Below are 25,059 nucleotides of genomic sequence, written 5' to 3' on the forward strand. Positions count from 1 at the left end.
TTCAAGGAGAAATGGTCAAGTCCATTCATAAACAAATTGAAAAAGCTCAAATATCTATCTCTAACAAATAGAGAACACACCTCTTTTTCAAGTACAAATGGAACATTTAAAGAGAGCACATATGCTAGGTCACAGGGAAAGCCTTAGTAAATTTCAAAGAATCTGTATCATACTTCTACAGTAAGAATATATACATATACATATACACACACACACACACACACACACACACATACATACATATATATACACATCTAAGCTTGGAAACTAAAAGTAATTTATAATCATGGGTTTAATAGGAAACCACAATGGAAATTATTAGATATTTAGAACTCACAATTACAACTACTAAATATTAAAACTTACAGGGTGCAACATACTTAGAGGAAACAAAGAAGGAAGGAGAGAAGAGAAAGAAAAAGGAGTGATGGAGGCAGGGAGGAAAATACAAGGAAAAGAAATGTGATAAGCATTCAACTAAAGAACCTAAGGGAAAATAAAGAGAAAACCCAAAGAAAGTAGAAAAATATAAATATAAAACCAAAAAAATAATGAAATAGAAAACAAGATTAGAGATGGCTAATAAGTCCAAAGGCAATTATTTCAAAAGACTATTAAAATAGGCAAATTATATAAAACTAATCATGAAGATAAATTCGTAAGTAAACAATATTAGGAATGAAAAAGAGATATAACTAAAAATATAGTGCAGAATTTAAAAATTAAAAGTGAATGTCATGAAAAACTTTATGCCAATACATTTTAACTTTGATAATAATAATAATTAACATTTCAGTATGTCAGGAACTGTTTTAAATGCTTTGCATTTATGACTGCATGCATGACTTCATTGAGTCTTCTCAACAATCTTGTAAGTAACATTATTTTTTAAAGTTTATTTATTTATTTTGAGAGAGAGAGAGAATCCCAAGCAGGCTGGGCACTGTCAGTGCAGAGCCCAACGTGGGGCTAGATCTCACAAACCATGAGATCATGACCTGAGCTGAAATCAAGAGTCACTTGAAATCAAGACGCTTGAACAACTGAGCCACCCAGGCACCCCGGAGATAAGTAACATTATTATTCCCATTTTACAGATGAGAAAACTGAGGCACAGAGAGCTTAATTGACTGCCGAAACAGAGGAACAGATATTCAAACCCAGACAATCTTTTTCTGGAATTAAATCTCTTAGCCATGGGATTCCTAGGCGGCTCAGTTGGTTAAGTGACCAACTCTTGATTTTGGCTCAAGTCATGAACTCACAGTTCATGAGTTCAAGCCCCATATGGGGCTCTGTGCTAACAGCAAGGAGCCTTTTTGAGATTTTCTCTCTCACTCTCTGCCCCTCCCCTGCTCATGTGTGTGCTCCCTCTCTCTTTCTCAAAATAAATAAACTTAAAAAAATAATCTCTTAGCCACAAGGCTGATAAATGGATATTTTACTAGAAAAATAATAGAAATGATCAAAATTGACTTTAAAATAATTAGAAAACCTTGATTAACCAATAACCATTAACCGAAATGTTTATGGGAAAGGCATTACAGACAGCCTTTCCCATATCCCATGAATAATTATTGAAGCTGGATTATAGGTACAAAAGGATCATCATTTTTTTCTATTTTTGTTATGTCTGAAATTTTCTCTATAGTGAAAAGAAAAATAAAATACCAGGATCAGATAGTTTTTAAAAAATGTTTTATCTGAATCTTCAAGGATTAGATAGTCTCTAACTGATACAAAATGGTTCTCAAAAGTAGAAAAAAAGGAAATCAGAGGCAGTATAAACATCTGAAGACCAGGATACAAGGTAGGACTAAAAGCAGGAGAGTTGGTTGTAAATCTTCATAAGGAGTCAGTTAAACACTCAGATCTCTCTCTCCTAGGAGTTTCCTAGATGTCTCCCCCTCACCACCCCCTACCCCATTCCAGAATATGGAGGGGTTAAACCTGAAGGCCTTTGGATAACTAAGGGCATTGAGGCATGGGGACACGATTTAAGCAAAGGTAGTTAGCCACTCAGTCCTCTGCCTAGTTGGCCCCTAGAACACTAATGAAACTTACACCCTCCAGGTGGGAGACTGGAGGACTTACAGATCCTGACATTTTGGGGATCTCTAACAAATGGTGAGGGCTCACCATCTTGGGTTTATCATTCAATAATTCCAGCTTGTCAAACAGCTGCTTGGTAGCTCCACTCCAGAATGATGGCCAGCCAAGAATCACCAGAATGACAGAGACCAAAACAAACAGAAAAAGAGGAAGTCCAAGGAAACAGGAGCAAAGTAGACAGCCAAAGAAGTATTTAAAAAGCATACAATTCACATCTTCAAGTAGACTAGAAAAGACACTGTGTCCATGACAAAAAGAAAAGTAGAATGCTATAAACCTGGAACTTTTAAAGAATAAGAAAGAACTCTTCAAAATTAAAGATACGCTAGAAGAAAATTTTCAGTGAAAGAGTTGGAACATAAAGGTGAAAGAAATATGTGAGATAATAGAACACAAATACAAATAATTTTTTAAGTAATAGGAAAAAGACAAGGAAATCAGAGGATCAGTCCAGGTATCTAATATCAAGTTCTCAAAAGAGAGGTAAGAAAAAATAATAGAGGGGAAATTATCAAGGAAATGACATGGGATTTGAATTTCCTGGCTGAAAGAAATTGCTGAGAGCCCAGAAAAAGGAATTTAAAACAAAATCGACTCCAAGTCACATCACTGTGAAGTGTAAGAATATCACATATAAAAAGAAGACCTTTAAAACCTTCTGGAAGAAGAAAACAAGCCAACCTACAAAGAATTCGACATGAGAACTGGCATCAGACATGGTGGAAGCTATTAGACAATGGAGTTATGCCTCCAAAAGTGAGAAAAAAGTTAGTAGTATTCCAGTCCTAACCAAAATATCCAATGTGAAGGTAGAAAAGGGGCATGTTTAGACAAGAAATGTCTTAAAATTTTGCTTCTTATGCACTTTTCAGGAAGCAATTGAAGGAAGAACTCCAGCAAGATGGAGGAGCACCTAGGAAAGGAGTATGGCATATAGAAAATGGGATCCACCACAAAAGATGGGCACAGGAGGCCCCAGGAAGAAGCTGTGTAGCAGTCCAGAGAGCAATGGGTTCATCTTAGACCAGGCTCTGCACAGGCTGTGCAAGAAAAGCCTGGAACAATCATCTGGGTGTGTTTCACTGTTTTGAGAGGGTACCGAGATTCTATCAAGAATAAAGAGTCAAGGGGCAATTGGGTGGCTCAGTAAGTTAAGCACTGGACTCTGGATTTTGGCTCAGGTCATGATCTCATGGTTTGTAAACTCAAGCCTGCCTCAGGCTCCACACTGACAGCTGGAATACTGCTTAGGATTCTCACTCTCCTCTCTCTACCCCTCCCCTGCATGCATGTGCACACCCCCTCCCCCTCCGCCCCCCACCTCTCTCAAAATAAGCAAATAAAACATTTAAAAAAAAGAAAAAAGTCAATGGGGTGACTGGGTGGCTCAGTCACTTAAGCATCTGACTTGATTTTGGCTCAGGTCATGATCTCATGAACCATTCACGAGTTCAAGCCCTGCCTTGGGCTACACATTGATAGTGTGGAGCCTACCTGAGATTCTCTCTCTCCCTCTCTCTCTCTGCCCCTCCCTCCCTCTCTCTCTCAAAATAAATAAACATTTAAAAAATGAATAAAGAGTTATGAAAGGAAAAATAATCACTAAACACTATGTAACTCAAATGTCAGAATATTTATACAGTCATAATAAAAATGAATATTAATTTAAGCAAAAACTATGATAGGTATTCCACCAATGTGCAGTATTATACTGCTTGCTGTTTGTGGCTGGTGTTCATTCTTAGTAGTCATGTATCCATTCTGATTGGTCAGTGTCAATACCATATGAGTTGTTAAATATTTTTAATACCTACATTGGAAGTAACTATTTGAAGAGATGAGGAGATTTCAGGGTAAAGAGAGGTTGTAAGACATAAAGGATATTGCTAACCTTTTGCCTGATATCCATCCCCCGTTCTTCTCTGATTTTATTCAGGGCAGCAGTGCAGCTGACTAAAAACAATCACTTCCCCCAGATGTCCCTCAGCAATCTCTATCTAAAGAGATTTAGGAGAAAGAACCTAGGAAGATTCCCTTCCTGGATGAAGCCTCTGCAGAAGAAAGCCCCTTCATTTTTCCTTCTTCTTCCTTCCTGGAGAGGGTTGTGAGATTTAACAAATAGAATTTTTCCCAGTTAAATATGAATTTTGTGTACACAGTCAATAATTTTTAGTATAAGTATGTCCCAAGTAATATTTGGGCAAACTATTTTATCTGGCAACCCATTTCCCTCTATTTCTGGAGCATAGACATGATGCCTGGAAGTGCAGCAGCCATCTTGTCATCATGAGAATGAAGGCCACATGCTAATTATGGATACAAGGAGAAGAAGGATCTTGAATCCTTAATGTCTTTGCTGAGCCATTCTATAGCACTGGACAGCCCACACTTGGGCTTCTTGATATGGGGAACAGTTGAACCACTTCCTGTTTAAATACTATACTTTTCTGTTTCTCAAAACCACACCTGGGTCATAGGACAAAAGACTCTGGGACAGTATTTACTGGGCATATAAGATTGGGTTCTGTTAGTAAGGAGAACAGAGAGAATGGGCACTGAGTGGTTGTGTAACAGTGTCTGCTACACTTTCTAACATCCATCCTCTCTTTGTCTTGCCTATTTTTTTTTCAGGTAGAGACACAGGGCTCTTCATTGCTGTAGACACCTTCCCCAACTCCAGGCATGAATTGTGATCTATCTAAATTACTCATGGTGATCATATGGCCTTTGACCAGTAACTGATCTTAGGAGTAGTCATGTAATCCTATGAAGTGAGTGAGATTTAAATGAAAGTCCACTGGGTAGAGCTTGCAGAAAAGCTTTTATTTTCCTAATAAAAAGTAACAAACACCTCTGGAATGCACATTTGGCCAATTACCTCCCCCATTTTCCTGCATAGACCTCAGACATGGGACTTCTACATGAAGGAGCCCTCTTGCACCAATGATGTGATGGGTATGAGAGCAACGGCTCAGGCTGAGGACAAAGCAGAAAGCTAGAGCAAATCTTCCTTCTTGATAATGTCACTGAGCTCCAGACCACTTATCTCTGGGCTTCCTATTACATGAAAAAAAAATCTACTTTGTATATTTAAATTGCTAGCCAAATTTTATGTTACTTTTAGCTAAAGACCTTCCTAACTGATACATAATGGAATACTATGGGGAGATCAAATGAATTAACTAGATCCTGTGTATTAACATTCATAAATCTCAAAAACATAAGGAATTTTTTTAAAAAGAAGTTGTAAAGAGATATAAACAAAATGACATTATTTATATAAAACTTGAAAACATTGTTTTACATTTTACTGTTCGTTGCTACACTGTAAGTAAAAGCATAAAATCATGCAGAGGAATGAGACACACTAACTTCCGGTTACTTCTGGGGAGAGGTAAGGTTTAATATTGATGTTTTAGCTGTATCTTTGATATTTTGGATAGCTATAGAGAGATATAAGGCAAATATGATAAAATGTGAACATCTGTTAATTCTGGACAGTGATATGTGAATGTCTTATGTTTACAAGTTTGAAATATTTTATTTAAAACTATTAAATGAGGTTTTTTTAAAGAAATAAGAGAAATCCCCAACACTATGACATAACAGTCTCAAATAAAATGGGCCAACTGAGAACCTTGCAGAAAGAATGACTAAAGAATATCACACCTTGATATGTTATTATGAAATTTTAGAACACTAGATGAATGTGAAGAAAAAAGAAATCCTAAAAACTTCTAGAGTGAAAGAAACAGGAACAGGTCACCTATAAATGAATAAAAATCAGACCATCAGAAGATTTCTTATCAGCAACTTGGATAACTGAAGATGATAGAGCAACGCATCCAAAATTCTGAGGGAGAATGGTTTCCAAACCTAGCATTCTCTACTCAGCCAGTCAAGACAGAGTGTAGAAGACATTTTCAGACTCAGCAATGATTTCAGCAAGAAATCATTTTACTTTGGGGCGCCTGGGTGGCTCAGTCGGTTAAGTGTCCGACTTCAGCTCAGGTCACGATCTCGCGGTCCATGAGTTCGAGCCCCACGTTGGGCTCTGGGCTGATGGCTCAGAGCCTGGAGCCTGCTTCCGATTCTGTGTCTCCCTCTCTCTCTGCCCCTCCCCCGTTCATTCTCTCTCTCTCTCTCTCTCTCTCTCTCTCTCTCTGTCTCAAAAATAAATAAAACGTTTAATAAATTAAAAAAAAAAGAAATCATTTTACTTCAGTCTCATAACTTCTGGGAAGTTATTTAAGTATGTTACCACCAGGAACCAAGAAGGGGAAGACAATGGGATTCAGGAGAGGGGTCCAACCAGAAGAATAATGACAGCTGTGCCACAGCCCCAGTCAGTCCTCAGAAGAGCTAAAAATGAGGTTTCAGAAGGAGCCACTCAAGGAAAAGATGAAATGCCAGAGATTTGATACACTCCTTGAGAATCTGGAACAATTTAAGACCGCGACAAAGACAGAAAATGCCAAGAAAGGCAACTGGAAACACCAGGAAAAAATTAAAACTGCAAGAAATAAAATGTGATTATGGTACATGGTCATAGGAGTATAAACACTGATTTTTTAATTAACTAAAAACGATGATATATGTACATTGAGAGAATGAAGAAGAGATGGGTGTGGTATAAGATAATTAAATATTCACCAGTGGATGGCTACTATCCAACTCTGATAAATTGCAGGAGATACATATATATAAACCATATGTATAATTATTAGTGGGCGTAGTCAACAGAAAAAGCTAAAAGAATTCCAAGTGATCATCTTTGGGAAGTGGAACAGTGGAGTGTGCAAGAAGCTGGAATGGAGTTTTTCTTGCTTTTTATTATAATCTCTTACATGTGTTACTTGATTTTTAAAATATGGGTATATATTATTTTTATTTTAAATATTTTAAGGCAAATAATTTAATATGGCATGTGTACTCCCCATTCATGCCATAATTGTATCCCCCTGAAAATCCATGGTTAAGTCCGTTTGCTCAAAGTGAATCATGTTTAAAATATTTAGGAGAACTATAAAACAAAGAATCTTTAAGAAAGTGGTTCACAGTAGTTCTCAAACTTAAGCATGTATCGGTCACCTGGAAGGCTGGTTAAAACCTAGATTTCTGGGCTCCACCCAGTGTTACTGATTCAGTGGATCTGGCGTGTAGACTAAAGGTTTGCATTTCCAACAAGTTGATGCTGAAGCTGCTGATCCAGGGGCCACACTTTGAGAACCACTGTTTAAAAAGACAACTCCCATTTATAGTTTCTATTAAACTGAATCACCATACACGGAGTTTGCTTCACATGAGCCTCACATACATAAAAAGATTACATCTTTGCATCCAAGCCGGGTATTGTGTACTGGTAAGCTTAGCATGGACGCACTGGTAGCTCCGATTGGTTGGTGATTTTTTGAGAATTTATATCTTCCTCAACCCTCATAGCATGAGGAGTAGAGAAGATGAGTAACAGATCCTCTCTCTTTAACAAATAGAACCTGCCTCCAAATCTTTTAGGTGAGAAGATTCCACCTTTCCCCAACCACAAACAGGAAAGGCCATGTGACACAGCCTGGCCAATCAAATACTCCCCTTTCCCCCATCACAGAGATTGGTTGCATGCTGATCCCATGCCCAACGCTGGGCCAATCATAATTCTTCCCAGGACATTTCCACTTGGTCCATCCAAAAACTAACTGTTCTGGCTCTGGCTCTGGCTCTGGCTCTGGCTCTGGCTCTGGCTCTGGAGCTGGTGCTGTGAAGCTGACAAGCTTGGGTGCTACTATCTTGCTTGCCACATGGAGGAAAGCATCCAAGAAAAGTGGAGAAACAGTATCAGAAGTACTGATAACATTGTAACTCCCGGAGTCAGTGGATTTTGAACCGGCCTGACTGATACAAATGAAAGAGGCTTTTCCAGCATGGTTTAAAAACATATTCTTTCATATTTGAAGTACTATGGATTCTCAGATTGGAAACCAAACAAAAGTGAATGCAAAATGACAATACGGATGTGAGCAGGTGAAAACTTTACACAACTATGGAAGCATGGAGATGTAATGTAGTTCATATTCAAGTAGATGCACGTCTCCCAGCTCTGCACTAGTTGAGACCATTCTTTCCCCACCTCCTCTGTGCTGGTTCCTACCTCCTCACAACTTGAGAGAAGCTCCCTTCCAGGAGTATGCAGAAGTAGGAGAAGAACCCAGGCTGCCCCTGATCATCTTCAAAGGGAACCATTCATTTGAAACAAATCAGGCAGCATGTTGGCCATATGCAAAGTGTTTAAATAAACTACTACTCTAATCAGCAGCAGCAATGGCTCACCAGAAAAATTTCCAAAAGTGACCTAACCCTTGAAACAGAATTTCTATCTCCACATTTTATATAATCCATATTAATTGAATGCTTTCATAATCTCATTTAATCCAGACTAAAATTCAGTGAGGTGCATAATTTTCACCCTCATTTTACAGATAAAGAAATGGAGATTCCGAGAATTAAGTAATTTTTTTCCTGTGTCACAGGGCCAGGCATGGTGGAGCTATAATTGAAATTTGCTTCTCTTTGATTCCCCAACCCAAGGAAGGAAGGAAGGAAGGAAGGACGGAAGGATGGGAAAGAGAAAGGGAGGGAGAAAATGGAGGGAGAGAGGGGGTAGGAGAGGAAAGAAAGAAGTCAAGACATGAGAGATAGGGGAGTCTGGAAGAGGCCATCAACTTCTGAGTTCTAGGCCCTTCCAGATGTCTAGCTGAATTCCCATCTGCAAGACCTCCCAAAGGCCTTATAAAAAAGGCCTTCAGCTAGCTTCAGTCCATTTGAGTTATTTACATCCCTAGAATATTAACCAGTACAACCGGCCACTGCAATATGTTGCCAAAGGAATTGTGTTAGTTACACACCAGCCCCTGGCATGTCACAAATGAAAGAACTTGTAGCAGCAGTTTTTCCTACACCAGCCCCTCCACTGGGTAACATGACTCACTCATCATTATTCTCCCATCCATCTTTAGAGCCTGGGGTGAGTATGGCTTTATAGTGAGGAATCAGACCAAATTCTCTTTCCCACTTTACTGCTCCTGCCACCAGCCTGGAATCCCATATTGGATCCCTGAGAATGCACACCCTACTGACAAAATCAATGTCCTAAGCCTGCAAGGCTAAGCACCAGAGTGCAACACCAGGAAACAGAAATCAGAGTCCCTCCCCAAGCAGCCTTATTATCCAGAGCAGCAAGGAGGTGGTGATACAGCCAACCTCATGGGTATGCAATACATTTTGACTATCAAAACTCTGGTAATTGAATCACCTGACATTTAACACTGCCACCTCTCCGAACCCCCTAACCCTGTCCACAGAGGCACGTCAATTCAACTCAACAAATCCTCTTTGTTCCAGGTATTTGTTCTAGACACTGAAAACAAACAGAACAAAATAGTTTCTTAGGGAAGAGGGGCAAAATATAGCAATAAATCCTCAAGATTAGACATCCATATCTCGGGGTGGGGGGAACTAATTAGAAAAAGGACTGTGTCACATTTACCAGTCAGTCTTTTGGGAGTTTTTCCTACCATCCCATCTTTTAAACCATTTGACCTAATTATATCTAAGAACAGGGGCCAGTCCAACATCCATATCCAGTGAACTCTTCTGATAGTCCAAAGAGTTGCAAAAAAAGGACCTCCCCGAGGGCTCATCTGAGATTATTTTGTGAACTGAATTGACAAGAATGACACAGGGTCATGCTGGGCTTTAAAAACTAAGCTTAGAAGCTAGAGAAAGGCCACCCTCCCAACCGGTAGCTTATTCATTGCCTCTGGGCCCTGCAGACCTCACCCATGAATGCCCCAGAAGAGGAAGGGAAAACAAGCAAAGTATCCCCAAGCTAACCACTAGCAACAAGACCAGGTACAGTTTCTAAACCAAACAACAGAAATGTGTAATGAAAGAGGCTAGCCATTATTTACTTTCTATCCTGAGAGGTTATATCAACATATATAATCTATTTTCCCATAGCTTTCTGGGGAAGAAGTGGGTCTCAGGCTTTTTGCTTACTTCATAAAAATTTCAGCCAATCTTGTAAATTTGGCAAAGGCAACAGAAATTTGCATTGCCGAGAAGAAAAATATTTCCAGTTCCATCAGATGAGAACAACAATGAACTAAGTCACCATGGTGTGAAGAGAGAGTGACTCTTCATGTCATTTTGGTTAATTTGGAGTGAAATCAAGGCACCAGGGTGACTAATACAGTATAATTTTTTAAAGAAAAGGCAAATATACAATGCTCATTTGGATGATTTATTCAGCTTTCATGGTATTCTCTGTCTCAGTGTGTGTGAAGCTCACTCTCAAATACTCTATGTTCATATTATAAAGCATATTTTCCCTTATCTGCATAGTCTTGTCTACTATCTCTGAAACTCCAAGCTGCAAACTTACCTTCACGATCTTAGCACTGGAAACCAGGATCCAAATCTCAGGAAGACCAGAGTCACTTGCTCTGTTGCTGTTAGGTGGCAAGAGGGACGCTCTGTGATTTCCAGGCTGAACAGTATTTGGGGCATTGGAGATTGACTTGTGGGGCTCAGTGGCGGTCAGCCATGTGACCAGGGTGGGGGAAGGGACACTCCTGCAGGGGAAGGGACTGATGCCTGCTTAGCTGACATACCAGGGTCGTGCAGAGTCTAAACAGAGCTGGCCATAATCATAGGCGGACAACTTTGCTCTAAATTTCTTCTTGGATTTTAACTTAGTGATCCTCTTAAGGCAGTGTTGTGTTCCAGCGCTGGTTTTTAAATACTTGTTTATCTCCCTACATGATTTCTATACACATGTCCTTTTTGGATTCTGTCTCAGAGGGATGTTAGAGCTGGAAGAGAATTTACAGGTGATCTAGCCACCCCCACCCCACCCCCACCCCTACCCAGGGCCACCCATTGCACAGATCAGTGGCAGCACTTCCTGGAGCCTACAGAGGCCTGGGTTTGTATTACATACTGGTTTTGTATTACATCCTGGGGGGACCCCAGCTGGCTGGCACCAAATTACAGCTTATTTGAATATCTTCAGCCTTTAGGTCATTAGAGCTTTGAGGACTACTGAGATGCCAGTAATGAATCTTATCACATTGCAGGTGCCTAAATCTGTAGCTATCAGATTAGGGCATGACAAGAAACAGTGGCAGTTTATACTTGTGGTCAAAGAGTTTAAATGCGTGTAGTTATGTTTATGTATCTGTATCACAATCTTCTTAAAACACTCCAAGATGATATTTTTGGAGGGACTGGGGACATCAAAAGCTGAAGAGATATTTGATCTCAAAGAGCCCGAAGACATCTCAAGACCACAGCCATGTGGGTAGCCTTCTCCACCCAAGTGGTCTGTGCTGGCTTCCTGCTAACCAAAAAGGGGATGGTAGTAATGATGGTGGAAATGGTAAAGAGAGAAATGGTAGGTGGAATGGTAGAATTGGCAGTATGGTAGTTGGGCATAAATGGAGGCGGTGGCGGCGAGGATGGAGGTGATGAGATGCCCATGGAGGTCGTAGAGGTGTAGATGGAGGTGATGAGGGGTAGATGGAGGTGGTGGAGGGAGTGGTGGTGATGGAGAAAGGGGCAAGAAGGCTTCTGAATGATAGAGCAGGAGATTCTTGTTACTGACTATTACGTGGAGGACGCTGGATGAAGCGGACCTGCTGCAATTACAAGCGTGAAACGGTAAGGCCTTGGCATGAGAAGTTTGAAGAACCTCCTTCTGTCCCCAAAGCTGTGTAGTCTTAAGATAATCACCTCACCTCTCTGGGCTCCAGTTTTCTCGAAGCCGAGTTTGCACTTAAGACATGATATCTTGTTAGGGGAACCCCTCCATCTCCCTCTAAGCCCCGTACCCTTCCTTATAAAGCAGTAGCTTCTGTCCTTTCCGAAGTCTTGCTAAGGGTCCTTTTCACTTACCTCTCTGCCTCCTACTCACTCTTACCTAGAGGAGGCGATTGGGCGAATGAATGGGTTTGTGCCATGACTCAGAGCCTTCTGAGAACTGCCTGCTTCAGAGCAAGTCCAGGTTGTGCTCCTCTCCTCCTCTCTTCACAGGAAACCTCCAGTGCAGATTCTCACTGTGTAGGTAGGGAGTCTTCCAGTGCTGGGTAGACAGGTTTAATTCTGGGGGGGAAATTGGGAAGTGTGACTGTGGTTGTACATTCTAAACCAAATTCTCTAATCAGCTTTACTTGTTACAAAGTTATTTTGATTTGTACCTATGTGACTTCTATATCTTATTTCTCATTTGATGCCAAGCATAGAGGGAAAGATTGTAAACAAGTATCATTCTCAAATTCCAATGCTGATGAACTAATGAAAGAGCCTCCATGGAGTTGATTGGACTAAAGCGTCCCTAAATTTCCTTCAAGCTCTATCATCCTGTGATTCTACAAGCCTGTCTCTGAAGCAGAACAAATATTCGTGAGGCTGGGTGGAAGATTGAGACTCTTAGCGGACAGCTCCAATCTCCACCTCTCTTCCTTTCTGCTTTTCAACCTGATGAAGACCTCTAGTATCCACATATCTTCCTCTTCTCCCCTTCCACCAGCTGTGCATGGCTTCATTTACCCCCACTCTGACCTGGACCCCATGATGAATGACTTCACTCTTACCTCATTGATACCCAAAATCTCTTGTTCCTGTCCTGCCAATCTTTTGGTCTTTGTCAACCCACCTGCTACCCTTCTTCTCCTGCACTGAGCTCTCTTTTATCTTTGGAGAAAGCCTGTCTTCAGGGAGAGAGAACAGAGCCAAGACACAGAGTGGTAGAAGTGTGTGTGTGTGTGTGTGTGTGTGTGTGTGTGTGTGTGTGTGTGTGACAGAGAGAGAGAGACAGAGAGAGACAGAGACAGAGAGAGAGAAAGAGAGAGAGACAGAGAGAGACAGAGAGAGAGACCCTAAGGAGACCAAATGGAGAGAGAGAGAGAGAGAGAGAGAGAGAGAGAGAGAGAGAGAGAGACCAACCTAGTCCAGTGGTACCTATAGCCATCTGGACCCCTGCCCTTCCCCATGGTTCAGTTTTGTGAGTGAAAAATGTTGAAAGAAGATCTGGCCATCCCATTTCTCTCCTCTTCCTTACCTCTGGCCTCTGCCAAGAGGACTGGTTTGCCCAGCTGGCATTAAGCATTGAGACAAATGCTTGAGGGTTTCCAGTCCTCCCTCACCACCAGAGAGGTAACAGCTGAGACCCATGCATTGGCTTAGGAGAAAGGGAAGAGATTGGACCCAGTGGGTTCTTAGTCAGAGGTGTCCCATCACCCCCGGGAACATTTGGCAATGTCTGGAGACATTTCTGGTTGTAACATAACACTGGGATGAGAGCTCTACTGGCCTCTAGTGGGTACAGGCGAGGGATGCTGCTAACATCCTACAATGTAACAAGACACCTCCACAGCAAACAATGAGCTGGCCCAAACTGTCAATAGTGCCAAGGTTGAGAAATCCTGGATTAGACTGTTCAGCCCCCTCTGGTTCTAGAAACTAGGATGCCTGTGACCCAGGCCAAAAGAACACTTCACATGGGCCCACCTCAATCACCAGGATGCTTATGAGGGAGGGAGGAGGGGCAAAGATTCTTAGTAATTTGCAGCTTTTGACCTCTGGGTCTCCCTTTCCTTTAGAAACCCAGCAGACAGGGGTGGTTAATTTAGAGGGAAAGATTCCCTTCCACCTTCTGGCTATATGCCATCTGAACCCCACCTGGGTTTCACATATAGTAGGGTGTAGGCAGGTTTGACATAGGGTGCTGGCATAGGGGGTGAAGTCTCATGAAGGAAAAGCGAGCTTCCTACCCTTGTGTTGGTGGGAGTAAGGAGTTATTTGGGGACCCACAAAAGGCTTTCCACAAGCTGGGCAAGCCTCATGCCAGTATGTGAGATTTTTTCTCTCAGATTGTTTGTGTGAAGCTTTGGTGGGTGGTACAAGACTGGCTGCCCCAGATTCTTGTCCACTTTAGCTGCTTTTGAACTGTATCCAGGGTGAGGAGGGAACATACTGTGGGATGTCAATACTGTAGTCAGGAAGGCAAAAAAAAAAAAAAGAGAGATCGCTTACAGGGAAGCTGAGAAGCCTGAGGAAGCCAGGCTCAGGCTATACAATGGATGGGTTCTCTCCCTACTTCATCTCCATCTACCTCCCATCACTGCTGTGGCCTTGGCCAGCAACAGCACAGATCTCAGCTCACTCTGCACCAAACACACTACACCTCGGGCTGTTCCTCTAACATCCTAAGCTCATTCCCACCTCAGGACCTTTGCATTTACTGTTTCTCCAACCTTCAGCTCTCTCGTGTATTCAGCTTTCTGGTCAAATGTTATCTACCCAGGAAGGTCCTTCCTGACCAGCCTATATAAAACACCCCTTTCTTTAACTCTGCCTTATTGGTCCATATGGAATTTCTATCCAAAACCACATTATATGTTTGTTTATTCATTCATTATTGTCTATCCTCTAACATGGCAGGGACTTTGTCTTGTTCACTGAGGCATCCCTGACACCCATAATAGCTTATAGATGGTTGGTTCGAATCCTGGCTCCACAAACTATGGGATGTTGAGCAAGTTGCCTATCTTTTTTTCCCTTCAATTTCCTCAACTGAAAAGTGGAAATATTAATTGTATCTACCTCAGTGGTTGTTATGAGAACTGACTGAATCTCTCTATATATATAGATATATATAGATATATATATAAAATCTTAGGTCAGTGTTTGGCCCACAGAACATACTTAGTATCAACCAGTAATAATTAGTACATTCCCAGGAAGTTCACAATATGCCTATTCTGAGGAGGTGGGGAGTGGTATTCCTGGCCATTTGCAGGAACGGAGTAGTCATTGTTACTTCCCTGGGAACCAAAATCCCTCTGCAGGCCAGGAACCTCTGCATCTGCTCTCTGCTGCCCTCTGAAGGCTCTGGGTGAAGGCTGGCCAAAGAGGACTGTTAGGGACTCCACAGATGACTTATTCACCGTAGAAAAATGAGCAATCCCTTTTCTCAAGCAATCCACACTCCCAAGGTGGCAAGCTTGGCCCTTGACAAAGCTGCCGTGGGAGCCATCATTTGACAAACTCAATTAGGAATCACTGAGGCCACAGAGGAAATGCAGGTACCTGGGAATTCATCCCTCAGACTCCCGGAGAGACCCAGAGCAAAACCACTTCTCCCTTCCCCCAGGCTGTACTTCTGGAGACAGAGGACAGTGATCTGTCAGCCAACCTAAGCCCCCATGGAAAGCCGTTCCTCAGCCTGTGCCTCATTCCCTGTCAGACTGTGTGTCACCATGTGGGTCAAGTGGCCTTCACGTTGTCAGCCTAAAATGAGAGGGAAAGCCACTCCTCTCAGGGCCCCTGGGGGGTGATTCATTAACAAGAATCTGGGCACACCCATACTGTCTGATGGAAAGATTTCATTTTCAATAGTGACAAAACTCCTAAAACATCTAGAAATAAACTTGCCTAGAAATGCATGTCTTATAGGAGAATGCATGATAAAATTTTGCTAAGAAACATAAAATAAGGTAACATTTCAGAATTGGAAAACCGAATAGGGCAAACATGTTAAATATTCATAAATTTATATACATTTTTAAAAAATGTTTATTTGTTTCTTTTGAGAGAGGGAGTGAATGCAAGCAAGGGAGGGGCAGAGAGAGAGAGAGAGAGAGAGAGAGAGAATGAATCCCAAGCAGGTTCCATGCTGTCAGTGCAGAGCCTGATGTGAGACTCAATCTCATGAACCAAACTGTGAAATTATGACCTGAGCCAAAATCAGAAGTCAGACCCTTAACCAACTGAGCCACCCAGGTGCTCCAAATTTATATATCTTTTAAATACAATTCCAGCGGCATTTTGGATGAAAACAACCAAAAAATCATGGTTAAAACATTAGCTTAGAATTTATTAAGCTTTTACTATGTGCCAGGATTTGGGCTGAGAACTTTACAAAATTACCTCAGTTAATCCTCCAATAACCCTATGTGATCATTACTGTTTATGAAAGAAAGGGTTGGGCAGTGGTTAACAGCAGGAGATCACATGACTTTGGGCAGGATAGTTATAACCCTGAGATTTGGTTTCCTCATCCGTAAAATGGGAATAACAGTATGTATCTCATGAATTTAGGCTTAGGATCAAATGAAGTAATTTGGAACAGTGCCTGTCAAGTGCTAAGCACTTAATTAACATGAACTACTGTTACCCTCATTTACAGATAAGGAAATTTGGAAATTTAAGCTCTAAGAGGATAAAGTAATTTGTCTGAGTTTACACAGCCGGTAAATGGCTAAACTGGCCTGGGGGACGGGTTTAGGACTAGATGGGACAAGGACAGATGACATCAATTGTAGGGGCCTAAGTAGTTCCCTCAGAGTCCAGCACCCCACCCCATTCCAACCCCAAAAGGGAAACTGGAACCAACAGAAATTTAAGTGTCAGCACCTTTTTTTAAATGGGGGCTCAAGATATATGCGAAGAATGTTAGAAAATAAACTGTGTCTAATACACTTCAGTTTAGGGGCTGAAACTGATATTACAAAGGATAGATTTGGAGAAATGTGCTATTAAAAATGTTTTCAATTTGGAGGAGAACCTTGGGCAGTGGACAAAGCCAGCAATGTATTCATTTGTTGGACTCAGCACATTCATCTCTGCCCTGAAATTAAATGTGATTGTCCTTAAAACTAGGGTTGAAACTTGCATCCCAATTTGCCTTGGACAGTCACCATCTGCCCACTTGTCTTGGCTTCATTGTTAGCAGTGCCCCCCTTTCATTCTCAAAAAGGATTCCGGTTTGGGCAATCAGTTACGTGGTTACTCTGTTAAGATTTTAAAATTCAAGCAATCCTGTGGATGAGCAATTGTCAGCTAGGTGATGTGAAACAGAAAAGACTTCCAGGCTGGGGGGACTAGAGGCCAGTGGGCAATAAAGTGAAGCTCCAGAGGGGCAGAGAATCTCACCTGGATGCGAAAGGAAGGGGCAGATGATGCCTCACAAGAGGAGTCTTGGTGAGGTTGTAGGTCAGGTACTGTGTGGAGTTAAGAGGACACTGGTGGGATTGGAGTGGATGTTGGAACTTAGTATTTCAGACACGAAACAGCTCAGGGTAACAGCATGGCCCACATTATGTCCATAGGAGGAGACAAGAAATGGAACCCAGATTGCATTTAGGGATAGGAACTGGGCAGCTAGTAAGAGACTTGTAAGGAGGGTTGTCTACTCTATACCATTTTACTCCTATTAAATTTTGAACCTTGTGATTATATTATATAATATTGTGATTATAATATATTCTTGTGATTATATAATAATTATTGTGATTATATAATATAATCTTGTGATTATATTATAATATTGTGATTATACCTATTCAGAAAAATATAGAGGGAAATGGAAATTTTAAGGAACCCAGGCTACCTTGCCCACAGATTCTTCTAGATAAACTGTGGAATCACTTGTCAAGATTTTTTTAAGTCTATTTACTTAGAGAGAGAGAGAGAGAGAGAGAGAGAGAGAGAGAGAGAAGAGAGGGAGAATCCCAAGAAGGCTCTGCACTGACAGCACAGAGTCTGATGTGGGGCTCAAACTCATGAATTAACTGTGAGATCATGACCTGAGCCAAAGTCCAGTGCTTAACTGACTGAACCACCCAAGTGGCTCCATTTTGTCAAGTTTTTAAAACCTCATTTATAAAACAAGTGGTCTTTAAACATTTGAAAGGATGCTCAACCTTATTTTTTAAAAAAGAAGCAAACTAGAGTGGCAGTCACAGTGAAATACCATTTTTTTACCTTTCGGATCTGCAAATATTAAAAGGTTTCAGAACTGCAATAGTGGAAGGAGATGGGCCCTCTTCCACACAATGGCTGGTGATTCTGCAGTTAGGCACAGGCTCTCTGAAGCCACTTTGGCAATATTTATAAAACTTTAAAATGTACATACCTTTGGGTGGCAGCAACTCTTTGTCTAGAAATTTATCTTACGGATATAGTCGACCAGTGGGTAAAGACATATGTGTACTTTGGAGCAGTTACCCACCTTTCTTCATTTATGTCAGAGGATTACCATGGGGATTAAATGATATAATACATGGAAAGGATTTTAAAGAGGGCCTGGTACATAGTAAATGCTCAGTAAATTCTGGCTGTTATTATTACAGCATTGTTTGTGGCAGCAAAGCACTGGAAACAACCTAAATATACATCAATAGGAGACTGATTAAAAAAAAAAAAGTTTTGTACATGGAAAACCACGAAGCTTTTAAATAGAGTGCATACTAATGGAGCACCTGGGTGGCTCAGTTGATTAAGCATCAGACTCTTGATTTTGACTCAGGTCATGATCTCACAGCTGTGAGATTGAGCCCCATGTCGAGCCCTGCATCAAGCCCCATTTTGCGTGCGCCGTCTGCTTAAGATTCTCTCTCTCTCCCTCTGCCCCTCTCCCTTCATTATGTGCGCTCTCTCTTTCTCAAAAAAATAGAGTGAATACTCTTTAAACATTGCTATGAAATGATCTTTTAGAAATATTATTGTTAGGTGGGGGGGATAAAGCAAGGTTTAGAAGGGTGCTTATGGTTTACCACCATTTTTGTGTGGGGCAGGCATGCCTATGGCTGCAAAAGTCTCTCCAGGGAAGAATTCACAAGAACCTGGGTTCAGTGAAGATTCCTGGGAGCAGAACCGGGAGGCAGGTGCTCAGGGGCCACTGTACAACCACTTGTACCTTTTATATTGTCCACCATAGGTATGTATTTTCTATTAAAAAACAAATAAATTCCATTTCTGGATAAAGAGTTGAAAGCAGGGACTCAAACAGGTGCTAGTACTCTACTCTAACATTCATTACTCACAGTAGGCAAACGGTGGAAACAACCCAAATGTTCATCTATAGATGAATAGAAAAATAAAATGTGGCATATCCATACAATATAATACTATTTAGCCTTTAAAAGTTAGGAGGGGCGCCTGGCTGGCTTAGTTGGTGGAGCATGTGACTCTTGATCTCAGGGTTGTAAGTTCGTGCCTCATGTTGGGTGTTGAAATTATGTAAAAATAAAATCTTAAAAAAATTTTTTTAAAATAAAAGGAAGGAAATTCTGACATATGCTACAACATGGCTGAACCTTGAGAACATTTTGCTAAGTGAAATAAGCCAGACACAAAAAGATAAATACTGTATGATTACACCTATATGAGGTACCTAGAACAGCCAAATTCACAGAGACAGAAAGCAGAATAGTAGATCTGGGGCTGGGGAAACGGGGATTGGGGAGTCACTGTTTAATGGGTATAGAGTTTCAGTTAGGGAAAATGAAAAAGTTCTTGATTCAGATGGTGGTGATGGTGATTTTACAATAATGTGAATATACTTTAAGCTATTAAATGTGTATACTCAAAAATGGTTAAAATGGTAATTTTATGTTATATATACTTTACCACAAAAAATTAAATAGTTTTAATATAATTTTAAATAAAATATAATTTTAAACACTTTTTACATTTTTTAATTTAAAAAAAAAATTTTTTTCAACGTTTATTTATTTTTGGGACAGAGAGAGACAGAGCATGAACGGGGGAGGGGCAGAGAGAGAGGGAGACACAGAATCGGAAACAAGCTCCAGGCTCTGAGCCATCAGCCCAGAGCCCGACACGGGGCTCGAACTCACGGACCGCGAGATCGTGACCTGGCTGAATTCGGACGCTTAACCGACTGCGCCACCCAGGCGCCCCTTAATTTTTTTTTAAACGTTTATTTATTTTTGAGACACAGCATGAACGGGGGAAGGGCAGAGAGAAAGGGATACAGAATCTGAAGTAGGCTCCAGGCTCTGAGCCATCAACCCAGAGCCCGACGCGGGGCTCGAACTCACGGACTGCGAGATCGTGACCTGAGCCAAAGTCAGACGCTTAACCAACCGAGCCACCCAGGCGCCCCTTAAACACTTTTTTAAAATAGTCCCTTTTTAGGGGTACCCGGGTGGCTCAGTAGTCGGTTAAGCATCTGACTTCGGCTCAGGTCATGATCTCATGGTTCATGGGTTTGAGCCCCACATCATGCTCTCTGCTGTCAGCACAGAGCCTGCTTCACATCTTCTGTCCCCCATCTCTCTCTGCCCTTCCCTGGCTCGTGCTCTCTCTCACTCTCTCTCAAAAATAAACAAACACTAAAAAATTAAATAGTCCTTTTTTTACTTTGATTAGAGTTCTGTTAGATATAGAAATGGATTAGAAGGAGTTGTACTGTATGGCCCACCACAAAGAATAAGCCCTATCTGGAAAATGACCCAGGTCTCCAAACCCTGTCTTTCACCATGCCAGGTGAACCTGCCCTGCTGACTGGCTTCTGGGGGATCCCTGATACAGAGCGGAGGTGAAAGGCTGAAGTAGGATCAGGGGAAGAGGGCAACTTCATCCAAGATAGGGAAGAGACAGGAAGGGAAGAGATGAAGGGCAGGAGCAGAAGAAGAGGTAATTCCCACCTGACCACACAGACTTCCTCCATGAGGAAGGAGGTGAGAGGCAGGAGTATGTAGCTTGTGGGTGGATTTTGAGGTTAGTAGAAAGGTTGACCTTCAAGGGGTCAGACCAGGGATGTGTAAAAGAATTGCCACATCCCCGCTGAGGACCCTGGTGAGGCTGGATATCAGACATGAGTAGAGAGAATTTTCTTACTCCTCTCATCTTTTCTCCCTCCGTGGGAAACAATCCTCAAGCATTTGCAGACCCTCATAGTTAAATAAGTGAGGAAAGTAGAAACCAGGACTTTCCATCCAGACCACCAACCACTATAAGCTTCTCTTCTTCAGCAGCACCAGGTTGGGATGGGAAGAGGCCTCGGTATGTATGTGTATATGTATGTATTTATTTTTAATATATTTATTGTCAAATTGGTTTCCAAAAACACCCAGTGCTCATCCCAACAAGCGCCCTCCTCAATGCCCATCACCCACTTTCCCCTCGCCCCCACTCCCATCAACCCTCAGTTTGTTCTCAGTATCCAAGAGTCTCTTATGGTTTCCCTCCCTCCCTCTCTGTAATTCTTTTTTTCCCTTCCCCTCCCCCATGGTCTTCTGTTAAGCTTCTCAAGATCCACATAATGAGTGAAAACATATGGTATCTTTCTCTGACTGACTTATTTCACTTAGCATTACCCTCCAGTTCCATCCACATTGCTGCAAATGGAAGCCTCAGTTTTAAATTGAGATTGAAGTGTGGATTATCATTGGGATCAACATTATAATTTCTGAAATGAGACTGAGACCAAGTGTGACCAGAACAATCATGTGACTTGTCTAAATTTCATCCAGGGGCAGAGCAAGATCTAGCCACCCAGAATAACTTAAAGGAGCAATAAAAGGTAAAAACTAGGTTGCTTTCTGATTTTACCCCATGAGACATGCTTATTTAATGGAACAGTTACACAATATTATCTTCAACTGTTACTTAACATGCATAGATCTTGCATCTCCCACTAGATCGTAAGCTCTCAGAGGGCAGGGCCCCTGTGCTATTTATCCTTATATTGCCACCACAACCCAGCAAAGTGCCTTGTGTGTACACAGTAAGCACTGAAATGGCTGTTGACTGTACTGCTGACCAAGAGGGATTATTCCCAGTGAGTCCACACCAGGCCATTAGTGTACTTACACCAAGCCTGGCACAGAGCAGGAGAATAACAAGTCCTGGCTGAGTTGAATTGACTCTTCTTAAAGACAGAGCCTGTGTTAAAGGAATTCTGATATAAAATGATGTTGCGGGTTACCCAGACTTAGAGTAAAAGGCACAGAGATGAAGTCGGTGTGGATGACCATGTTCTGTTTCTCTGTTCAGGCTGCTCTTGTTCTGAATTAAGGAGAAGGCTAAGACACAAGAGGAAGGTGTGAGCAGACCCAGCGCATGCCCTGTGATACTATGAGTGAACAATGCAAGTGCCCCATTAGGCCTGGAACTGAGCTGAACTCATTTTTGAGTAAGGAATCCTAAAGGGCTCCTGTCTTCAAAATTATATAAAATGATCCAAGTTATGTACTTCTGAGATAATAAATTAGCTGAAGCAGCACAGAGCCCAACTCTTTAAATAAGGAAGTAGTAGATCTCAAGTAGCTCAAGAAACAAAATTTTCTACAGATGAAGGTTATGAAAAGGAAACCAAAGACCAGCTGATTCTGGTTTGGGGATGGTAACATTGGAGAATACACTCTGCCATCCATTTCATGTGACCACCTCACTCATCCTGAGTTATCTCTTTTGTTGGCATGGCCTCCATCAATGGTCACAGAGCAGGGAGGTAAAAGAGAAGATATTTGAGTATCTCCATTAAGAGGTCTAAGTGCCTGATTACTGCCTCCCTGAGATGAACTTAGCTGAAGGGAGGATGGTCAGGCATTCAGTCAAGCAACAGCCAGTTACGGAACACCTTCAGTGGATGGGGAAAGATGGCTCTCCTCAGACTGAGCAACCCAAAATAAGCTAGGGAGTTTAGGGGGAGAAAGAGCATAGTTGGTGGAGTTTTTAGGATGTTCCTGAGAACATTCCTCAGCTCATTAACTCACAGCTCAGTCCCAAATCCCAGTAGAGTAAAAATACCCTTTCTCAGGGACAGAAGCCCACAAAGCTAAGGGCTCAAGATTTCTAAGTTAGGATTTCATCAAGGGCTGGGTGACCCTTTCTTGGATACACATGGATCCCCAGGAGTCCTGCAAGACTGCACAGTCTGTTACATCTAGGAAGACAGATGAGGACCGGCTCCCTGGTTTCTCATTTATCACCTGCCTCTAATTCCCTAGAGCCCAAGAAGCAGATCCTTGGCAAAGGATGCCTCCTTCGGGTGGGAACGCTTAGTTGATGTGGGGATTTTTATACAAGTCTCATGTTTCCTGGACTCTTAGGAACCTCCAAGAAGATGCTGAAAATAACTCTTATTGAATTGGAAGAAGCTTGAAGTAAACACAGGACCAACCATTGTGACTTCCATGGCTGAAAAGCATGGATTTGAGAAGGGTAGTTGGAGCTCCATGCAGAGGATATGACTAGATCTAGATCTCAGACCCTCAGTGCAGGTCTGACCTCACACGCGCATGGATGCTCCCCTCTCCAAAGGTGGGGACAGGGGAACACAGAATAGCAGCACTACCACAGGACAACCTGGTCATTATCTGACTTGTCTTTAGCTATGTTGAAATAGTTAAAAATCAATTTGAACATCAGGCTGTTCCTTATCTTTGCTCTCTAAATCTTGCACAGGCCTTTAGCAAAAAGCAGCAAAATTCTCACTTGACCTTCTGTGGGCTTGGAGATTCCTGCCTATTCTACTGGGTTCATTCATTCACATCCCAAAACCAGAACCTACAGTCAAGCTGTTAACTCCATATATTTAAAATCCACTCTACTCACCCAGGTGCACTGGCCTGTTGCTCTGGGGCCCTTGAATCCAATCCTTTAGGGTTGGCCTTGCAGTTGGAACCCACCCACCTCGCCTTCTTTCTGCCTCTGCTACTAACATAGTCCCTCGTCTATTGCCTCACAAACTAACTATTTTAGAACAAAAGTCTTTGTCTATTCACAGACACTGTAAAAGTAACACTCATTTTAAGTTTTTTAATCTAATGTCTGTGTTTTCTGTAATTCTTATTGGTTTATCTAATCAGCGTGTCCTAGGGAGGTTTATTGTTGACGGTTTAGCTTGCCCAAGCACAATGAGCCTGCTCAGGCATTTACCCCAAGAGAATCAGCTCCTCTAAAAGAGATAATCCTCTGGGAAAATGGCAGATCTTTTGCCTCTTCTCTTCAGAGGCCTGAAGCTAAGGAGAACGCTCCATATCCCATAGCCCCTCCAGCTCTGCAAACCCCAATTCCTGACTCTTCAGAGAAGGATATGAACAAGAGAAATGAAGCAGGCATTTGAGCAAATCAAACCTTACAAGAAAAAGGTGTACTTTGTGATTTTCTGTTTTGTGCTGATTTTTGCCCTCATTTTAACTGCTTTGTAAGTAGGAAAGATATACTGAGGGAGCAATCGGTGGGAAGAGGACAAGACAGTGAGTGGGAAGTGAGGGAAAAGAAACGGTAGTGGGGGCATGCACATGGTGTGGGGGAGGGACACAGTGTTGCAGTGAGGGCACATGGTGTTGAGGGGTAGACACACAGGGTTGGGGGGCATGGGGACACAGTGTTGGGGGATGTGGGCACACAGGGTTGGAGGTGGGCACACAGTGTTGGGAGATGCAGGCATGTATACAGGGTTCAGGGTGTGGACACACAGGGTTGGGCGGGTGTGCACACAGGGTTGGAGGGTGGGCACACAGGGTTGGGAGTGTGGACACAGAGGATTGGGGGGTGTACACAGGGTCGAGGGGTGTGAACACACAGGGTTCAGATACAGACACAGCAGGTTGGGGGTGTGGGCATCCAGGGTTGGGGGTGTGAACACAGGGCTTGGGGGTGTGTACACAGGGTTGTTGGGTGTGGGCACACAGCAATGGGGATGTGGGCATACAGTATTGGGGGGTGCAGGCACACAGAGTTGGTGGTTTGTGTACACATGGTTGGGGTGCAGGCACACAGGGTTGGTGGGTGTGTACACAAGGTTGAGGGTGCAGGCACATAGTGTTGGGGGTATACACAGGGTTGGGGTGCTGGCACACAGGGTGGGGGGTGGGCACACAGGGTCGGGGGGTGTGAGCATACGGTATTGGGGTGTGTACACAGGGTTAGGGTGTGGGCACACAGCGTTGGGGGTGTGTGTACACAGGGTTGGGGGTGGGCACACAGGGTCAGGGGGGTGTGAACATATGGTATCGGGGTGTGTACACAGGGTTAGGGTGTGGGCACACAGTGTTGGGGTGTGGCACAGGGTTGGGCAGTGAGCACACAGCATTAGGGGGTGTGTGTACATAGGGTTGGGGTGTACACACCCAG

The 25,059-nt window shown here is 42.4% G+C and overlaps 1 protein-coding gene across 7 annotated transcripts in view; it reads right to left on the reverse strand.

The window, feature by feature from the left end:
* The window catches only part of SLC4A5 (solute carrier family 4 member 5), a 116,046-nt gene that overhangs the window by 85,286 nt on the left and 5,701 nt on the right, over positions 1-25,059 (reverse strand). For 4 of the 7 annotated variants that reach the window (XM_053200788.1, XM_053200786.1, XM_053200791.1 and 1 more), the window contains one exon: positions 12,086-12,267. In XM_053200788.1, coding sequence (XP_053056763.1) covers positions 12,086-12,125 — 40 coding nt within the window. In that variant the 5' untranslated portion in view covers positions 12,126-12,267. Of the gene's footprint in view, positions 1-10,549; positions 10,617-12,085; positions 12,268-21,789; positions 22,002-23,535; positions 23,682-25,059 lie in introns of those variants that run through there. The other 3 variants (XM_053200789.1, XM_053200790.1, XM_027072170.2) reach the window with 3 other exon arrangements.

This window comes from Acinonyx jubatus, chromosome A3 (assembly GCF_027475565.1).
Source record: "Acinonyx jubatus isolate Ajub_Pintada_27869175 chromosome A3, VMU_Ajub_asm_v1.0, whole genome shotgun sequence".
Classification (NCBI taxonomy): domain Eukaryota; kingdom Metazoa; phylum Chordata; class Mammalia; order Carnivora; family Felidae; genus Acinonyx; species Acinonyx jubatus.